Genomic DNA, 13879 nt, shown 5'->3' on the forward strand with positions numbered 1-13879 from the left:
ATTAGAATAAAAAGAATAAAAGAGAAATGTGTTTGTATTTGCGTGCAGGAAATATGTATAACTATAACAGTAGCATTTAAAAATAAGATAAAATTGTATTATAAATAAAACATGCATAATTCATTAATAGTTACGTAATCTTCAAATTAAAACAGAAATTTAGGATTATAGTTCACTAGTTTCTAACTGAGACATAATTATCAAGTACACCTCAAGATAGCAATTATTAATTAAATAAAATACTTTCAACGGTATCCGTTGATAACGGACAGGATTTAGCAGAGTACATAAAAATCAAAACGGTAATATCTAACTCCATATAAACGCAATAAAAATTCGCTTGCAAGTGGACATAAATTAAAATAAAAGACAGAGAAAAAAGAACGTTCACAGATCTAAATTCGTGAAAATTGATGGAATAACAAGGAAATCAATATGATAATGTAATGGCTGAGCATTCAGCAGAGAGAGTAGCTTTGCAACTATAAAATTCTTTGATACGATTAGTTTATACATTTAGTTCCAGTGAGGAACTAAAGGCAAGACCAAATCATATCAAAGCATTTAACAACAGTAGCAAAGCTGCTTTCTCTGCTGAATGCAACCGATGTTTGTTATCAATCTCCACAATTTTTTATTCTCAACCATGTAAAACCAGCCCTGTTGCACAGATTCGTAAGGACATTCGTTCCTTTTCCTCCGGTTTTGCGAAATAAAGGCATGTTTCTAGAATTACGGTTAAAGTTATAAACGTGTAATAATCTAGTATTCCTGCGACGCCTTATCGCCCTTTCCAGAGCCACCGGTTCCGGTCTTCTTCGGTAGCAGAACCGCTTGGATATTAGGCAGGACTCCACCTTGAGCAATGGTCACTCCGGACAACAATTTGTTCAATTCTTCGTCATTACGAATGGCCAATTGCAAGTGGCGTGGGATTATCCTGTAAAAAATAAGCATTTATACAATTTGAATGAAATACACGTTAAATAAATCAATTAATTAAAAAAAACCCAGCAACCATTACAGAAGGTTGTCACAAATTCCTCTCATCTTAAAATTCCATAACTTTTCCAGACAAAATTTTGGATTTTCCCTGACTTTCAATAATATTTAAAATTTTTTTGTATCTTCGCTGATTTGGAAACCATTAAATATTTTATTGAAAGAGCAATTTAACATAACAATGTAAATTGTAGGTGTGATATACCAATATTAAACTTTTTTACCAGGTAAGAATTTTAATTTTCCAGAAAATTCTGCGAAATTTCCAAAGTTTTTACTGACTTCCTTGACCATTTCCAATTTCTCTAACATTTCTCAGACTCTTGACTTCTAGTTTTATGGCAACCTTATATTAGAATAATCTAGAATTGTTCTGTTTTTATGAGAAGGAAACAAACCATTACATTTAGTCTACTACAATCAAAATAACAGCCATATAATTTTATAATCTCCATATAAACACAATAAAAGTTCTTTTTACTCTTTGCTTTCTGCTTACATTTTGCCTCTTCCTTTCTTTTACGATCACTTTATCGACAATCGTGTTTCTTGCCTAGAGTTGCCATATCAAAATTTTCAAAACTAAAATAACTTACACACTAAAAACCCTGAATATTTCGCTTGAAACTCTGGACGCATATAAGAATATGTGTAGATTAGTAAAATTGATCAGAGAGAATTAAACAAATAATTATTTTACATTTAATTATTCTTTAGTGGTACTAATTTAATGTAAGAAATTGATCAATCATATATTATTCTCCTCACATTCAACTGTGATTAGTCAGTTTCTTATAGCTTAAGGATTACTATACCTATTAAATCAGGACTAATATAAAATAACGAGGAAGAGAAGTCAAAGTAAAAAATTTAGAAGGTTCCTAAACTCATAATTATCCTTAAAAAAAAAGGGATAATATCCAGGGAAAAGAGGAAGAATGAATGGCGACCCTATTCTTGCCACGTGTTTCTTGTCTCTTCCCAAGTTTGTTAATTTTTTATTTCAGGCGACAGAAAACAAAGACGGATAAAAGACAAAGACAAAAAGTGATTAAAAACAAGAAACAGGAAACAAAAGAACATATTGTGGATTAGGCTTTTATGTTATTTACTCAAATAAGCTAAGCAATCTATGTTGGCTAAGGTTAAAACCCAAAACATGCCAACATCCAACAGTTACAGTTTGTAAAAATTCAAAAAGCGAATCTAGAATAGTAAACAAAATTTCTCCGAGATAAATGAACAAGATAAAATCTCGCGCTTAAACAGCATTAATATATTTCTATGCAAGAAAACAACGCCAAGAAAGATAGAGAATTAATGTCCTCAAAACCAAGTCGGTTAACGGCGAAGATCTATATTCCCTCCGTACTACGCCTAGAGCCGAGGGTGCGAAGGAAACCGAGCGAGACGCAGACACGAGATAGAAACAGGAAGTCGCAACGAGAGAGATGGAACGAGAGAAAGCGCGCGCGCGCGCGTGAGAGAGAGAGAAAGAGAATTGAGGAAGGGCTTGCCTAGTCTTTTTGTTGTCCCTGGCAGCATTTCCAGCCAACTCGAGCACTTCGGCCGCCAGATATTCCATCACGGCGGCAAGATAAACAGGAGCACCGGCACCAACGCGCTCCGCGTAGTTGCCTTTCCTGAGAAGACGATGAATTCTTCCCACAGGGAACTGGAGCCCGGCCCTGCTGCTGCGGGTCTTCGCCTTCCCCTTGGTCTTACCTGGAAAAAAGACACGCACGAGGAGTGTCGTCGTCATTCGTCGTCGTTGTCGTTGTCGCCCGGCGCGCCGCGAGATTTCCCTTTTCCCAGCTTCTTTTCTCTCTCGTCTCTTTTCTTTTCGTCCTTACTCACCACCTTTGCCGCGTCCAGACATGTCTCGCTGTTAAATCAAGTGCGTTTGCTTATTCCTTGCACGAAGAAGGACCGCCGGGGAGGAAGTGCGACTGCGAGATAGATAGGGAGATGCGCTCACGGAATCGTGCCGACACGCCAACACCGAACGCTGAAAGCCGAATGAAGTGGAATGAAGTCCAATGAAGCCGCGGCCCGCGCAACTACGATGGTAGTGCGCATGCACGTCGGATATTTTGGCGCCGATCGCTCGTTTGCGCGGGAACCCGGGAACAGCCGACGATCGCGGGATACTTCCCGCGCTCGAAAGTCCCTGCGATAAATTCCTCTTTTTCGAATCACTAGACAGGATTCGGCGCGAATTTAAACAAATGTTCACGTAAGCATTTCGAGTCCTTTTGCGCTCGAACATACGCCTTGGCGAAGCGTACAATTTTGCTGCAAACGATTTACTCTGTAAATTGAACTAATCCAAGTTTGGTCAAAGTTTTTTAACAGAAATTTTTATTTAAATTAAATTTTATTTATAACATTTTTTATCTCTGTCATTTTTTTCTTGGTTACACGAGAGCTTTTTTTTTATTTAGGTTTTTATTATCTTTATTATCCATTTCTACCAATGTAGATTAATTTTTTAATCTCAATTCAATTTATAATAAATTTGATTGAACTTATAGTGCATTGGTGCATATTAAATTGCATGTGCATTTAATCTGAGTGTAAACGTGAACTGTAAATATTTCATATTTTACTTAACAATACAATTAAAATGTATGGAGAAAACTTCACGGTTTAATCTGTGTTTCTATATTTACAAACACACATTTTTACATCAATAGGTTTGTTCGCGTTGCGCTTAAAATTCTCAAAAATTTTTGCACTTAAAACGAAATAAATATATATTCGGACGTTGAAAAGAAAGAAAGCGACGATATTGAGTACAAAAAGCGCGAGCAACGTGAACGGATCTAATTTAAGTACGACGCAGCTTAATATGCATCAATGTGCATAGAATGTATCAAATCGAATTCGCTATTACTCTTCGATTGATTATAATCGACAAACTGCATCTTTACAATCGATATATCGAATTAAAAAAATATACATCTATAATTATATAAAAATATATGTCTATAATTGTTTACAACTGCGTTCAACGTCGAGTTCTTTATTATATATAACCCAGCAACAAAAAGTGTCTAAAATCGGATCACAAGACGTTTTTTGCGTCTAAAGGACGACTTAAAGATGTTTTATGTCACAATTTTAGACTTTGTGTTGTTTAGGAAGCTAAAATAAGACTTGTGCAAGACTAACAATTATCTTTGTCTAAGTCTTCGAACTAGAAAATGATGAAGAGTAAGTTGAATTAAGATTAAAGTTAATCTACGTTAGAAACGGATATAAAACAAGAAAGGAGATAAAATTCTAGAGCACAGACAATGTTTGATTCTCCGATGGTGTTAGAATAAAGGAGATCAAATATGCAACATCTTCAGAGGTATATAAATGTCAATTATTGCGAAACCTTTTTGTCCTCGATTGGTTATAATCGACGGACCGCACATTTACAATTGAGTCGATACATCGAATTAAAAAAATATACAGATGTCTATAATTGTTTACAATTGTCTACAGCGCGTAGCGTCGAGTCCCTTAAGGCTAAACTAAGACTTATGCAAGACTAGCGATCATTTTGTTGTTAAAAATCTACAATAGTTCCAGTTTAAATTTATCTGTCCGATTGTTTCATCAGAGTTGTCACAAATTCCTCGTCCTAAAATTTCATAACTTTTCCTTGATTTCCGGACAAAATTTCACCTTCCCTGACTTTCAATAATATTTTCAAATTTTTTGTATTTTCATTCTGATTTGGAAACTGTTAAATTAATTTGTTGAGAAAGCAATTTAACATAGCAATGTAAATTGTAATACTATTAATATTACTGACACTGCTTGCATTTAATTATTAAATTAGTAGTATTCTAAAACAGCATAAGTGTGATATATATACATACGCACATCAAACTTCCCTAAAACCAAGAATTTTTATTTTTAATAAAATTCCCTGACTTTTCTCTGATTTCCCTGCACGTTTTCGATTTCCCTGATATTTCTCTGATTTCCAATTTTGTGACAACTCTGTTTACCCTACTTTTTTTACAAAAATCTCGTTTGGGACAGCTACTTTCGAGGGAATCTGTCCTTAATTGTCCTCACGAAGTTAGAAACGATATTGACACTAGTAATACAAATTCACTGTCGTTGAATTAATAATATTTGAACTGTACGACACAGAGGTACTACTTTTAGAATATGACTTTTACAATGTTATCTAAAGGCTTATTTCGATTAAAATTGACCGTGCTGATCAGCATACTGGCTTCGTTTTACATCTTTATAAAGAAAAAGTCAGTATGGCGATTGGCACGATTGGTTTAATAGTTTTATCTTATGCGTTCAGACAATTTCCTGTTCTAAATTGCTACCATAAATACTATCTTGCAAATTTCGGGACTTGTAAAACTTATTTGCATTGTCGTTATGCTTACGCTAGTGACTTAACAACAACCGTTAACATATTTTGTTTTCTTTTATCGAAAGTTAGAATCTCCAATCCCATGGCACACAAAGAACACCATCGCTCATAACAGAATAATAATGAGTAACCCAGAGCATGACGCCCTCAAGCGATGGTGCCAGATCCTTTTTGTGTAGAAGCAGCCGTTCGCAGCATTGTATCATAAGGTCCGGTGTAATGCTATCGTCCTTGTTAAGAGCAGCTAAACCTAATTCTTTGATAGTCTCATGATGAAGTTCCCGTTCCACGTGCTTTATGCTGCAAATGTGTACAAGTAGTAAATAATAATATTTATATTAATCTCAGTTCATTTAAAAATCTGAGATGTCTTACTTGTTATAATGATATAGTCTCTTCGTAGCCTCCTCTAAGTTTTCCGTAATAAAATTCACCAAAAGAAAACTTGGACAAGACGACGGCACAATGAATTGTCCAGTCGGTGATAACATCAAAGGACCTGCTTCGCTACAAGATCATAAATCGTGTTGAGCCACTTGCACAAAATTTAAAATCATTCATAAACAACGATATTTAAATAGCAGTACTAACGCTTCGATGACAATTTCATAGGCTGACAGACTGGCCGGCCACGAACTCGGATATTTTTTTTTGCCACGATAATCTGAGAGCGTGGTTGTGAGTTGTCGCAGCTGTTGCTCATACTGGCCGACCATTACCTTAGGCATGAATTTCCTGCACATATAGAGCACCCTGAGCCTTACCATAACTCAAATAATATGATGTATTACGCACCGTCGACCAACTTTAATATCGAGGAGTACTTGGGAGACTGCCTTCTCAAACGCTGGCAATTTCAACAATACAGCATCATGCTTTTTTACATTCTTTATTAGCTATAAACAACAAAAAAGTTTAATACTTATATAGAAATATGAATATAGATCAGGTAATCAGCTTATTTTCAACTTACGTCGAGCCAATTGTGCCTGACTTCCCCAGAATTTAGCATAACATTGCCTTCTAAACTGATACCAGTATCATTTGCAAACACGAGAGTGCGATTTCTCAATACTTCCATCGATTCCGGATGATGCTCGGCTAACGCTTGAAAGGCTAATAAACAGCCGCGATAATGAGCGATATTCCAACCACAGTCCCATATGATATCCTTTAGACCCAACACGCTGCATAGTACTTTCTCCAATTTCTCCACCTCCTCTCTCACTGGTCTACATGCTTCCAGTTTAACATGTACTTCATTGATGTGCTTATCTAGATACGCTCTAATCGAAAACACACGAGTACAAATATAATGGCGATATTTAGTATTTAATGCTTATCTCAATGTTATATTTACTTCAATGTATCTGGCTCTGCATTAATCTTGCGTTTCATAATAATCGACGCATAAATAGGATCCTCTTCCAATTCTGAAAAGTCTATCCTTTCTCCAGAATATGCGCGTTGCCAAAATCTGGATTTGTGCTTTGTGACAGAAGGCTTCGGCTCCTCTATTTTATCGACAAACGTCGTGGGTAGATCGCATGTTTTTAAAATGGAAAGTATCGCTTGCCTCAAATCCTTTTCTTTCAACTGTATTTTAACAAGCGTGAATTTACCAGCCTTCACGTCTTTCTCATCCTTCGATCGCAGATAAAAAGGCAAAATGGTTGGCCGTATAGGTTGTTTTTGTTGTAAGGTTTCTAAGATTGAGCTTAATTGCTTCAGAGAATTTTCATTCACTGTCTGTAAACAGTAAATTATAATATAGATAATAATAACAGACATAATATAGATACCTAATAGACGATTTGCACTAATTAAAGATGATTATAGATAGCATCTTGCTCATAAAAGAATGTATATATGTAAAAAATATAACTGAAGAATGTTTACAAAAAATATAATTAACATTAATACGTTTTTTTAATAAAGGCAGAGATAAGAAAATGATAATGATAATATGCAAGATATATCTATATATTATAAAATGTTTAGCCAAGTGTCCTTTCATGAATCATATTAATGAGAAAAAGTGATATAAATAACATATTTATCTGATATTATTTGAATATGATAACGGAATATAATTGATAATAAACACTAAAAAATAACAAATAAATACTATATTGATTTTCAAGCGTGTGATTTCTTAAAAACAAAGTTAATGTTTCGCCAGGCCAATAAAAGTCAAATAATTGTCAAATTAAAATTAAATAGTTACATATATTAAAGGAAAAAAAACAAATATTTTACACTTTACAAAAAAAATTTTTTAAAGGTGTGGAACATTGTTTTAAATTAAGCGAGCGGCAGGAATTAAGTTCAACACCTAATATTTAATTTTAATTTTATAATTATTTGACTCTTATTGCCCTGTCGGAACATTAACTTTGTTTTTAATTATAAGAGTCTTTTACTTTATTATATTGACTCCTACGTCCAGATTCTAGTTTTGCTAGAAATGGATTTTGATCAAATCTCTTTTTATCTCCTTTGATAAACTGCAATTTCTATCAATAATTAGTTTAATCAATTATCTTGAAGAAATTATCAATTATCTTGATTTATCATATTATCGTAAACAGTGTATCTATTAAAATCCGTGCTTGTATTTGGTAGTTAAAAGATTGCAAATTGAGAAGAAAGCATTTATAAATATATCATACATTCACATATTTTTTTATTAGTTAAATATTGATAAAATTTTGCTAAACATTTCAAAAATATTTCGTGTAAAGAAAATAAAAAGCTAATCAAAAAAAGAATTATAATAACTCTAGTAAAGAATTGCCGCAATTTTTTTTCTATACAACTCTCCAAATTCCAACTTACATTCATTTAATATTTAACCCGTAAATGAGTCCCAGTGACTCTAGAAATAAGTAAAAAAAATAATTTTCTGAAAAAAATTTTAAATAACAATACATTTATTAATAAAATTCACAAGTAACAAATTTTATTAATAATTAATTAATAATAATTTTATTGGACCATTCATGTGAATACGCAACCAATAGGAAATAACAGTCCATAACGGTAAAAGCTGGATTTTTAGCTTAATAATGCTTAAATAATTCGATGTAAATTTATACGTATGTATATATTTTAAATTCTGTCAAACTATGCGCTGAATTGATTTTTTAGTCTTAAAATGCTATACCGATAGAGAACTGGTACTATTACAAATTAAACTGCCTACATTTTAGAAAAATCTTAATAACGCTGAAGACCTCGGTGATCTAAAGGCATAGGACGCTCGCACGGAACTGCAAGAGATCTGAGTTTGATCAAAAGTAATATTTTTCACAATAAATTGTTTACAGATTTTAATCAGCATTATTAAGATTTTTCTAAGATGCCTTAATAAGCGTCAAATTATTAAATTTATGATATTATATTTAATTTATGATAGTACTACAGTAATTCTATCAGTATAAACGTTTCAAGACCCAAAAAATCAATTCGGCGCGCAGTTTGGCAAAATTTGATACGTATAGTATGACTGCATAGTAGTACATTCAATGATTACTTTCAGCAGAACACAACAGTTTTACAACCGTTTTATAATTGTCTGCTGAGATAAGACCATTCTTCTCGATCTAAAAGTATAATTCAATCAGCGCGAAGAAAACTTTCAACAGTTGTGAAATAAACGTTCTGTTGAACGCAGCCAATAGTTAAATAAGCGCTCGCAGTTATTGATGTATTCTTCCAGATCTAAAAGTCTAATTGGATGATCTAAAAAAATACAATGAGATGAATGAAATAAATTCTCATCGAATAATTTAAGTACCAAAGATCCAGCTTCGATCGTTATGGCTCTATTTCCTATTGATTGTTTATTAATAATTTAATTTGTTTTTCAAATAGTCTTATACAATAGATTTTAAAAATATACATTGACAAACAACGTGAAAAATTCTCAAAAAAAAACTAACAAAAAACTTTAGTAGGTTCCAAAGACCTGTATGTTTCTTTAGCATCATAAAAAACGTGTTCCTTTACGAGTTAATAAAAAAAATATACACAACGCTGTTTTTATCAATTCTCGCGGTTAATGATCTGTTAAATTAAATTGTCATGCTTAAAAATGTTTATAAGCGAGTCTTAAGTCACAATCAACACATGTATTAATCAAACATACAAACGCAGGGCCGCTTTATCGATTAATTGTTCAATTTTTAGCATCGTTGACGCAAAACGAGATACGATTTCGATTTCATTGATTTAGAAAAACTGAAGTAATTGTTAAAATAGTCAGTATTTTATAGATATCAAATATACATTCAATAAATGCACAATAATTATAATTTTATTTCTAATTTTATTATTAATTTGTCAAATATACATATTTTGCAGAGAGGTACATTTATTTAAATACTCTCCAATTACAATAAACTTAAACAAACGATATGTTAATTTTGTTCTCAATTCAATCTGTTTTCCTATAAGCAAATGTCGCGATAATACGCGATAATACGCAAATCAGAAAATAGGTTTCTCGAAAAAAAAAAAAAAAAGAAACTTGCCGCCCGTTCCTTTCCTTGGCGATTGTTCTACGTCCTTTCTCGGACGAGCGGATCTGAAATGCTGAATGCTACACGTTTCTGTGGCTACAGCATGATCATTTTAATGCGGCCCTGCTCGTGACAAACAATAATCTCACTGATAAATGACGCAAACATCTGACTAAAGGTCTATCCACATTATTTGTAATTTTTCAACATTTTCGCTTTCTCTCTCCTCAACGTCCGAATATACAGGGCGTATATATTTATCTCTATTGAGGATTTTTATTATTTCAATTTGATTGTGTTATAAGTCTAAAAAATAATCAGCGCAACCATATACATGTTTAAAATATAAATTTATTTAAATACATTTATTTATAGACATATTTAAATAATTATCTTTAACCGTAAAGTAACACTTCTGTCATACTTAAGTCCGTTTCTACCAATGTAGATTAACTTTAATCTCTTCTAGTTCTAATTTTGTCGGGATTTCTACAATAAGCCATTACTTTAAATGAGTCAATTTTAAGCAGAATCGTAAAACTCGTAACATGTTCTCGTAAAACTTGTAAGAATTTATGACTAGTATTCTAATTTTATGCGTACGATTATTCGTAAATATCTACGATTTCTTATAAATTTTATGGCTAGTAAAAAGCTGCCTGTAAAAATATTGTAAAGGTATAGCATTTAAAAATTTTTACAAGTCTTACAGGAATATGTTACGATTCTGCTTAGAATTTAGGCATTAAATCTTAAGCCACAGGAAACTAACCAATCGTAGTCGAATGTGAGAAGAATAATTGATTAGTTAATTTCTTACGACAGAAATGGCTTATTGTAGAAAGTCCATTAGAACTAGAAAAAGACGAAGAATTAGTTGAACCGAAATCAAAATTAAACTGCATTGGTAGAAACGGATATTGGTTGATTCATTTGTATGGCACCTCCAGATGATATGGCCAACATATGTCGAAATTAGCAAATATACACATACATGACATGCACAATTATTCACATTGAATGTAGTCAATATTTAGCGAATGAATGCAAAGTTGGCCATATCGCTTGGAGGCGCCTGTATGGCAGTCTAGTCTCTAATTGTTCTTTTATTATTCTTTATATGTGTCTTCTTTTAAATGCAAGAATTTTGCGGACTTTCAAGTAACACGAGCAGACTTTGTGATGGCAGGAAATTTATTCTGATTCGAGCAAACTTGTATACGCACGTATACGCGCGTCCAAAGATCGCTGTATTATTCCTTTATGAACGAGGCAACAAGTTTTCGCACGTCTAAAAATAATACCGTTCACCAAGCATTAGCTTGGGCTCGGTATCACGCTACGATGACTACGCTACCGATTGCTTTGTGTGGCGCTTTGACAACGGCACGCGTGCATCTTACGTGTCCTTGATGAGAAACGAGTGGTCGGCGTGATACTCGCGATGGAAAGAAAACAAAATAAATAAAAATGTAACTCGCGGTGCGTAAACATACTCTAGCCTTTTCCTTTTATATTTCCTGTGGCTGTTATCTTTACTCCTTTCCTCTCTTTCTAAGGTTGTAAATACAGTTCAGGAACTTTCTAAATTCTTGTGAAATTGTATGATCCGTATCTCGGTTGTTCCTGTGATGTATTTTATTTTATACGAGTACATGATGCGAGTTAACATGATGCTACAGATGTTTTAAAGCATTTTTTAAGCGGTCAATTCGTAAAATTTATTCTTCCCCAAGCAAAACAATAAGTCATTACGATATCAAAATGATGTCTAAAATGATCATTGAAAGTCATTTTTCAATCATTTTCGATTTATTTTAATATCATTTTGACGTTTATCTCGATTTATTGTTCTACTTGATCAATCAAACCATTTGTATTCAAAGCATTTGTAGTGTGACTGACTGTACTCTACATTTTATATTTTCACTCTTCTGTCAACGCATAATTTTTCACATTTTCGCTACCATATTTCACAAGATTTCCTTACAACGTCAAAGTAAAAATAAAGTAAAACCATTCTTTACTATTTGAAAGGTGGAGTTTTTGAAAGTGCCATATAACGAAATTCGCACCAAAAATATATAAAAATGTATGCTGTTTAAAATTCAATGTATCTAAAATTTACTATTTAAAATAACTACTGCATTGACAGAAGGATTGAAAGGTTTAAATGCACATTCACAGGACCTGCAGACAGAAAAAAATATGGAAGATGTGAATGAAACAAATAGGATCACATATATCTGTGTCATTTTATGATAAAAAGTAAATACATAAATAAAGAGTCTACAAAGTTATTTGATGAAGCCGTGACTTATCTCGATCTCGTAACCACGGTTGCCAGGTCTCCAGATTTCGACTGGAGACTCCAATTTTCGGGATCAATCTCCAGTTCTCCAGCAAACGGGAAAAATCTCCAGTTTTTCGCTCGCGTGGAGTATTTATTAATTGCACATTTAAATTACGTGGAAAGTAATAAGAATGTCTGTGATTACGTTCAAAGTTTATGTTATTTTACGAATAATAAAAAAGTTTGTAATTGTGTTCGCACTGTATGTAATCTTGTAACAATAATAAAAAGGTCCCTGTGATTGTGTTGACACTTTACGTTGGTCAAATATTAATAACAAAAAGAAAGTCTGCAACAGAAGTCGCAAATTAATCCTGCGCCTTTTTTTCTCTTTTTTTTTCAATGAAACAATCGGCCGGCCTCCAGTCGAAATATGAAATCTCCAGCGCACGGACCTTCGGGCCCCAGCTGTACAGTGCTCGGGATCTGGCAACCGTGATCGTAACAAATAACATTTATTCCGAATAGTATTGAAACAGATCCTTACCCTCTGCGTAGGATACTGGCCGAACAGATCGGGATGGACAGTAAAGTAAAACGGCCTCAGTGCGGTGGATACCTCGCCGGTACTCAGGGCCCTCATCGCGTCCCTCCTGCAAAAGCTGTCAGAAAGAGCTGTCAGTTCCCGAGTGGGCTGCTGTCGTTTACCGCGTAGAAGTAAACGGCAGACTTCAACGAGTAAACTTGAACTTTTAGCTGCTTTTAGCTCTCCGTTACCATCTTCCGAGCGTCGTGCAGTACATTATTCACTCCCTCGCACCCTCCCTCGTCGTCGTCCTGGCAGTTGAATTATTATTGTCGGTATGCGCGCCTCTCATGTCACGCGGCCGATCACGCAGCGGACGTGAGGCCCGTCACGTCACGCATCCTCTCTCTCCCTTTCTGTTCACTTTCGCCTTGCAAGGGATGCGCCACTTCCCCTTTCCGCCCCGTTACTCCTGTCTCCAGGTCGTAGAATCGTCTTGCTCCAGCAATCTTTCCCACGGCGGCGAAACGTTCGACGTTATTTGACGTCAACGGCTGGTCGAACGGATCGGTACCACATCCAAGTAAACACCAGGACGCTCCACAGACACACCGCGACCTGCGACGTGCCCAACCACCCGACGTGCCATCGACGACAGTCGACGATGATAGTATATAAAAACAATGCGCGCTGCGCAACGCCCTCAATGGTGAGCTCCGGAGGCGACTCGAACGAATTACGTTCGTCTTGGATTGGGAAATCGTCGATAAGTTGTATCTGGAATAGTGGAGATATCAGAGATACTTGATATTTCTCTTTCAGGATTGTCCTTGATATCTCGAGACATTCCTTGATTACGAAATGAACTAATGTAACTTTAATATCGATAGTATCTTATCTTATATAGTCTCTCGAGAGTCTCGTTTCATATTCGCTGTGATTGGTAATTTTGATATCGTTCGAGTGTCGGGGCGGATTATCATAATTCATAATAATAATATAAGGGTTACGTACGTCAAATACATGTACCCAGACAGCACACAATATTTACAAAATATTTAGAAATATTTATAAGATTTATTTTAAATATTTTGTAAATATTTTTGTGGTTTTAGATTGCACAGATCATAAATATTTAT

General features: G+C 34.3%; 2 protein-coding genes across 3 annotated transcripts; both read right to left on the reverse strand.

The window, feature by feature from the left end:
• Window positions 1-10: 10 nt before the first annotated feature.
• On the reverse strand, window positions 11-3134 carry LOC108763643 (histone H2A). The gene is made up of 3 exons (XM_018511451.1): window positions 2860-3134; window positions 2520-2727; window positions 11-940 (listed from the first exon to the last, which is right to left on the reverse strand). Exons 1-3 carry the CDS (start codon window positions 2879-2881, stop codon window positions 763-765), a joined length of 408 nt encoding a protein of 135 aa, XP_018366953.1. The 5' UTR covers window positions 2882-3134; the 3' UTR covers window positions 11-762.
• Window positions 3135-4820: 1686 nt separating this feature from the next.
• LOC108763659 (T-cell activation inhibitor, mitochondrial) lies at window positions 4821-13070 on the reverse strand. 2 transcript variants are annotated; one of them, XM_018511495.1, is made up of 8 exons: window positions 12992-13070; window positions 12762-12876; window positions 6759-7147; window positions 6372-6684; window positions 6194-6294; window positions 5990-6133; window positions 5774-5905; window positions 4821-5698 (listed from the first exon to the last, which is right to left on the reverse strand). In XM_018511495.1, exons 1-8 carry the CDS (start codon window positions 13015-13017, stop codon window positions 5464-5466), a joined length of 1455 nt encoding a protein of 484 aa, XP_018366997.1. In that variant the 5' UTR covers window positions 13018-13070; the 3' UTR covers window positions 4821-5463. The 2 variants fall into 2 exon arrangements, with proteins under 2 accessions (XP_018366997.1, XP_018366996.1); XM_018511494.1 differs by having other exon boundaries at window positions 5990-6151.
• Between the last annotated feature and the right edge of the window lie 809 nt (window positions 13071-13879).

The sequence above is a fragment of the Trachymyrmex cornetzi genome, unplaced genomic scaffold (genome assembly GCF_001594075.2).
Source record: "Trachymyrmex cornetzi isolate Tcor2-1 unplaced genomic scaffold, Tcor1.1 scaffold372, whole genome shotgun sequence".
Taxonomy (NCBI): Eukaryota; Metazoa; Arthropoda; class Insecta; order Hymenoptera; family Formicidae; genus Trachymyrmex; species Trachymyrmex cornetzi.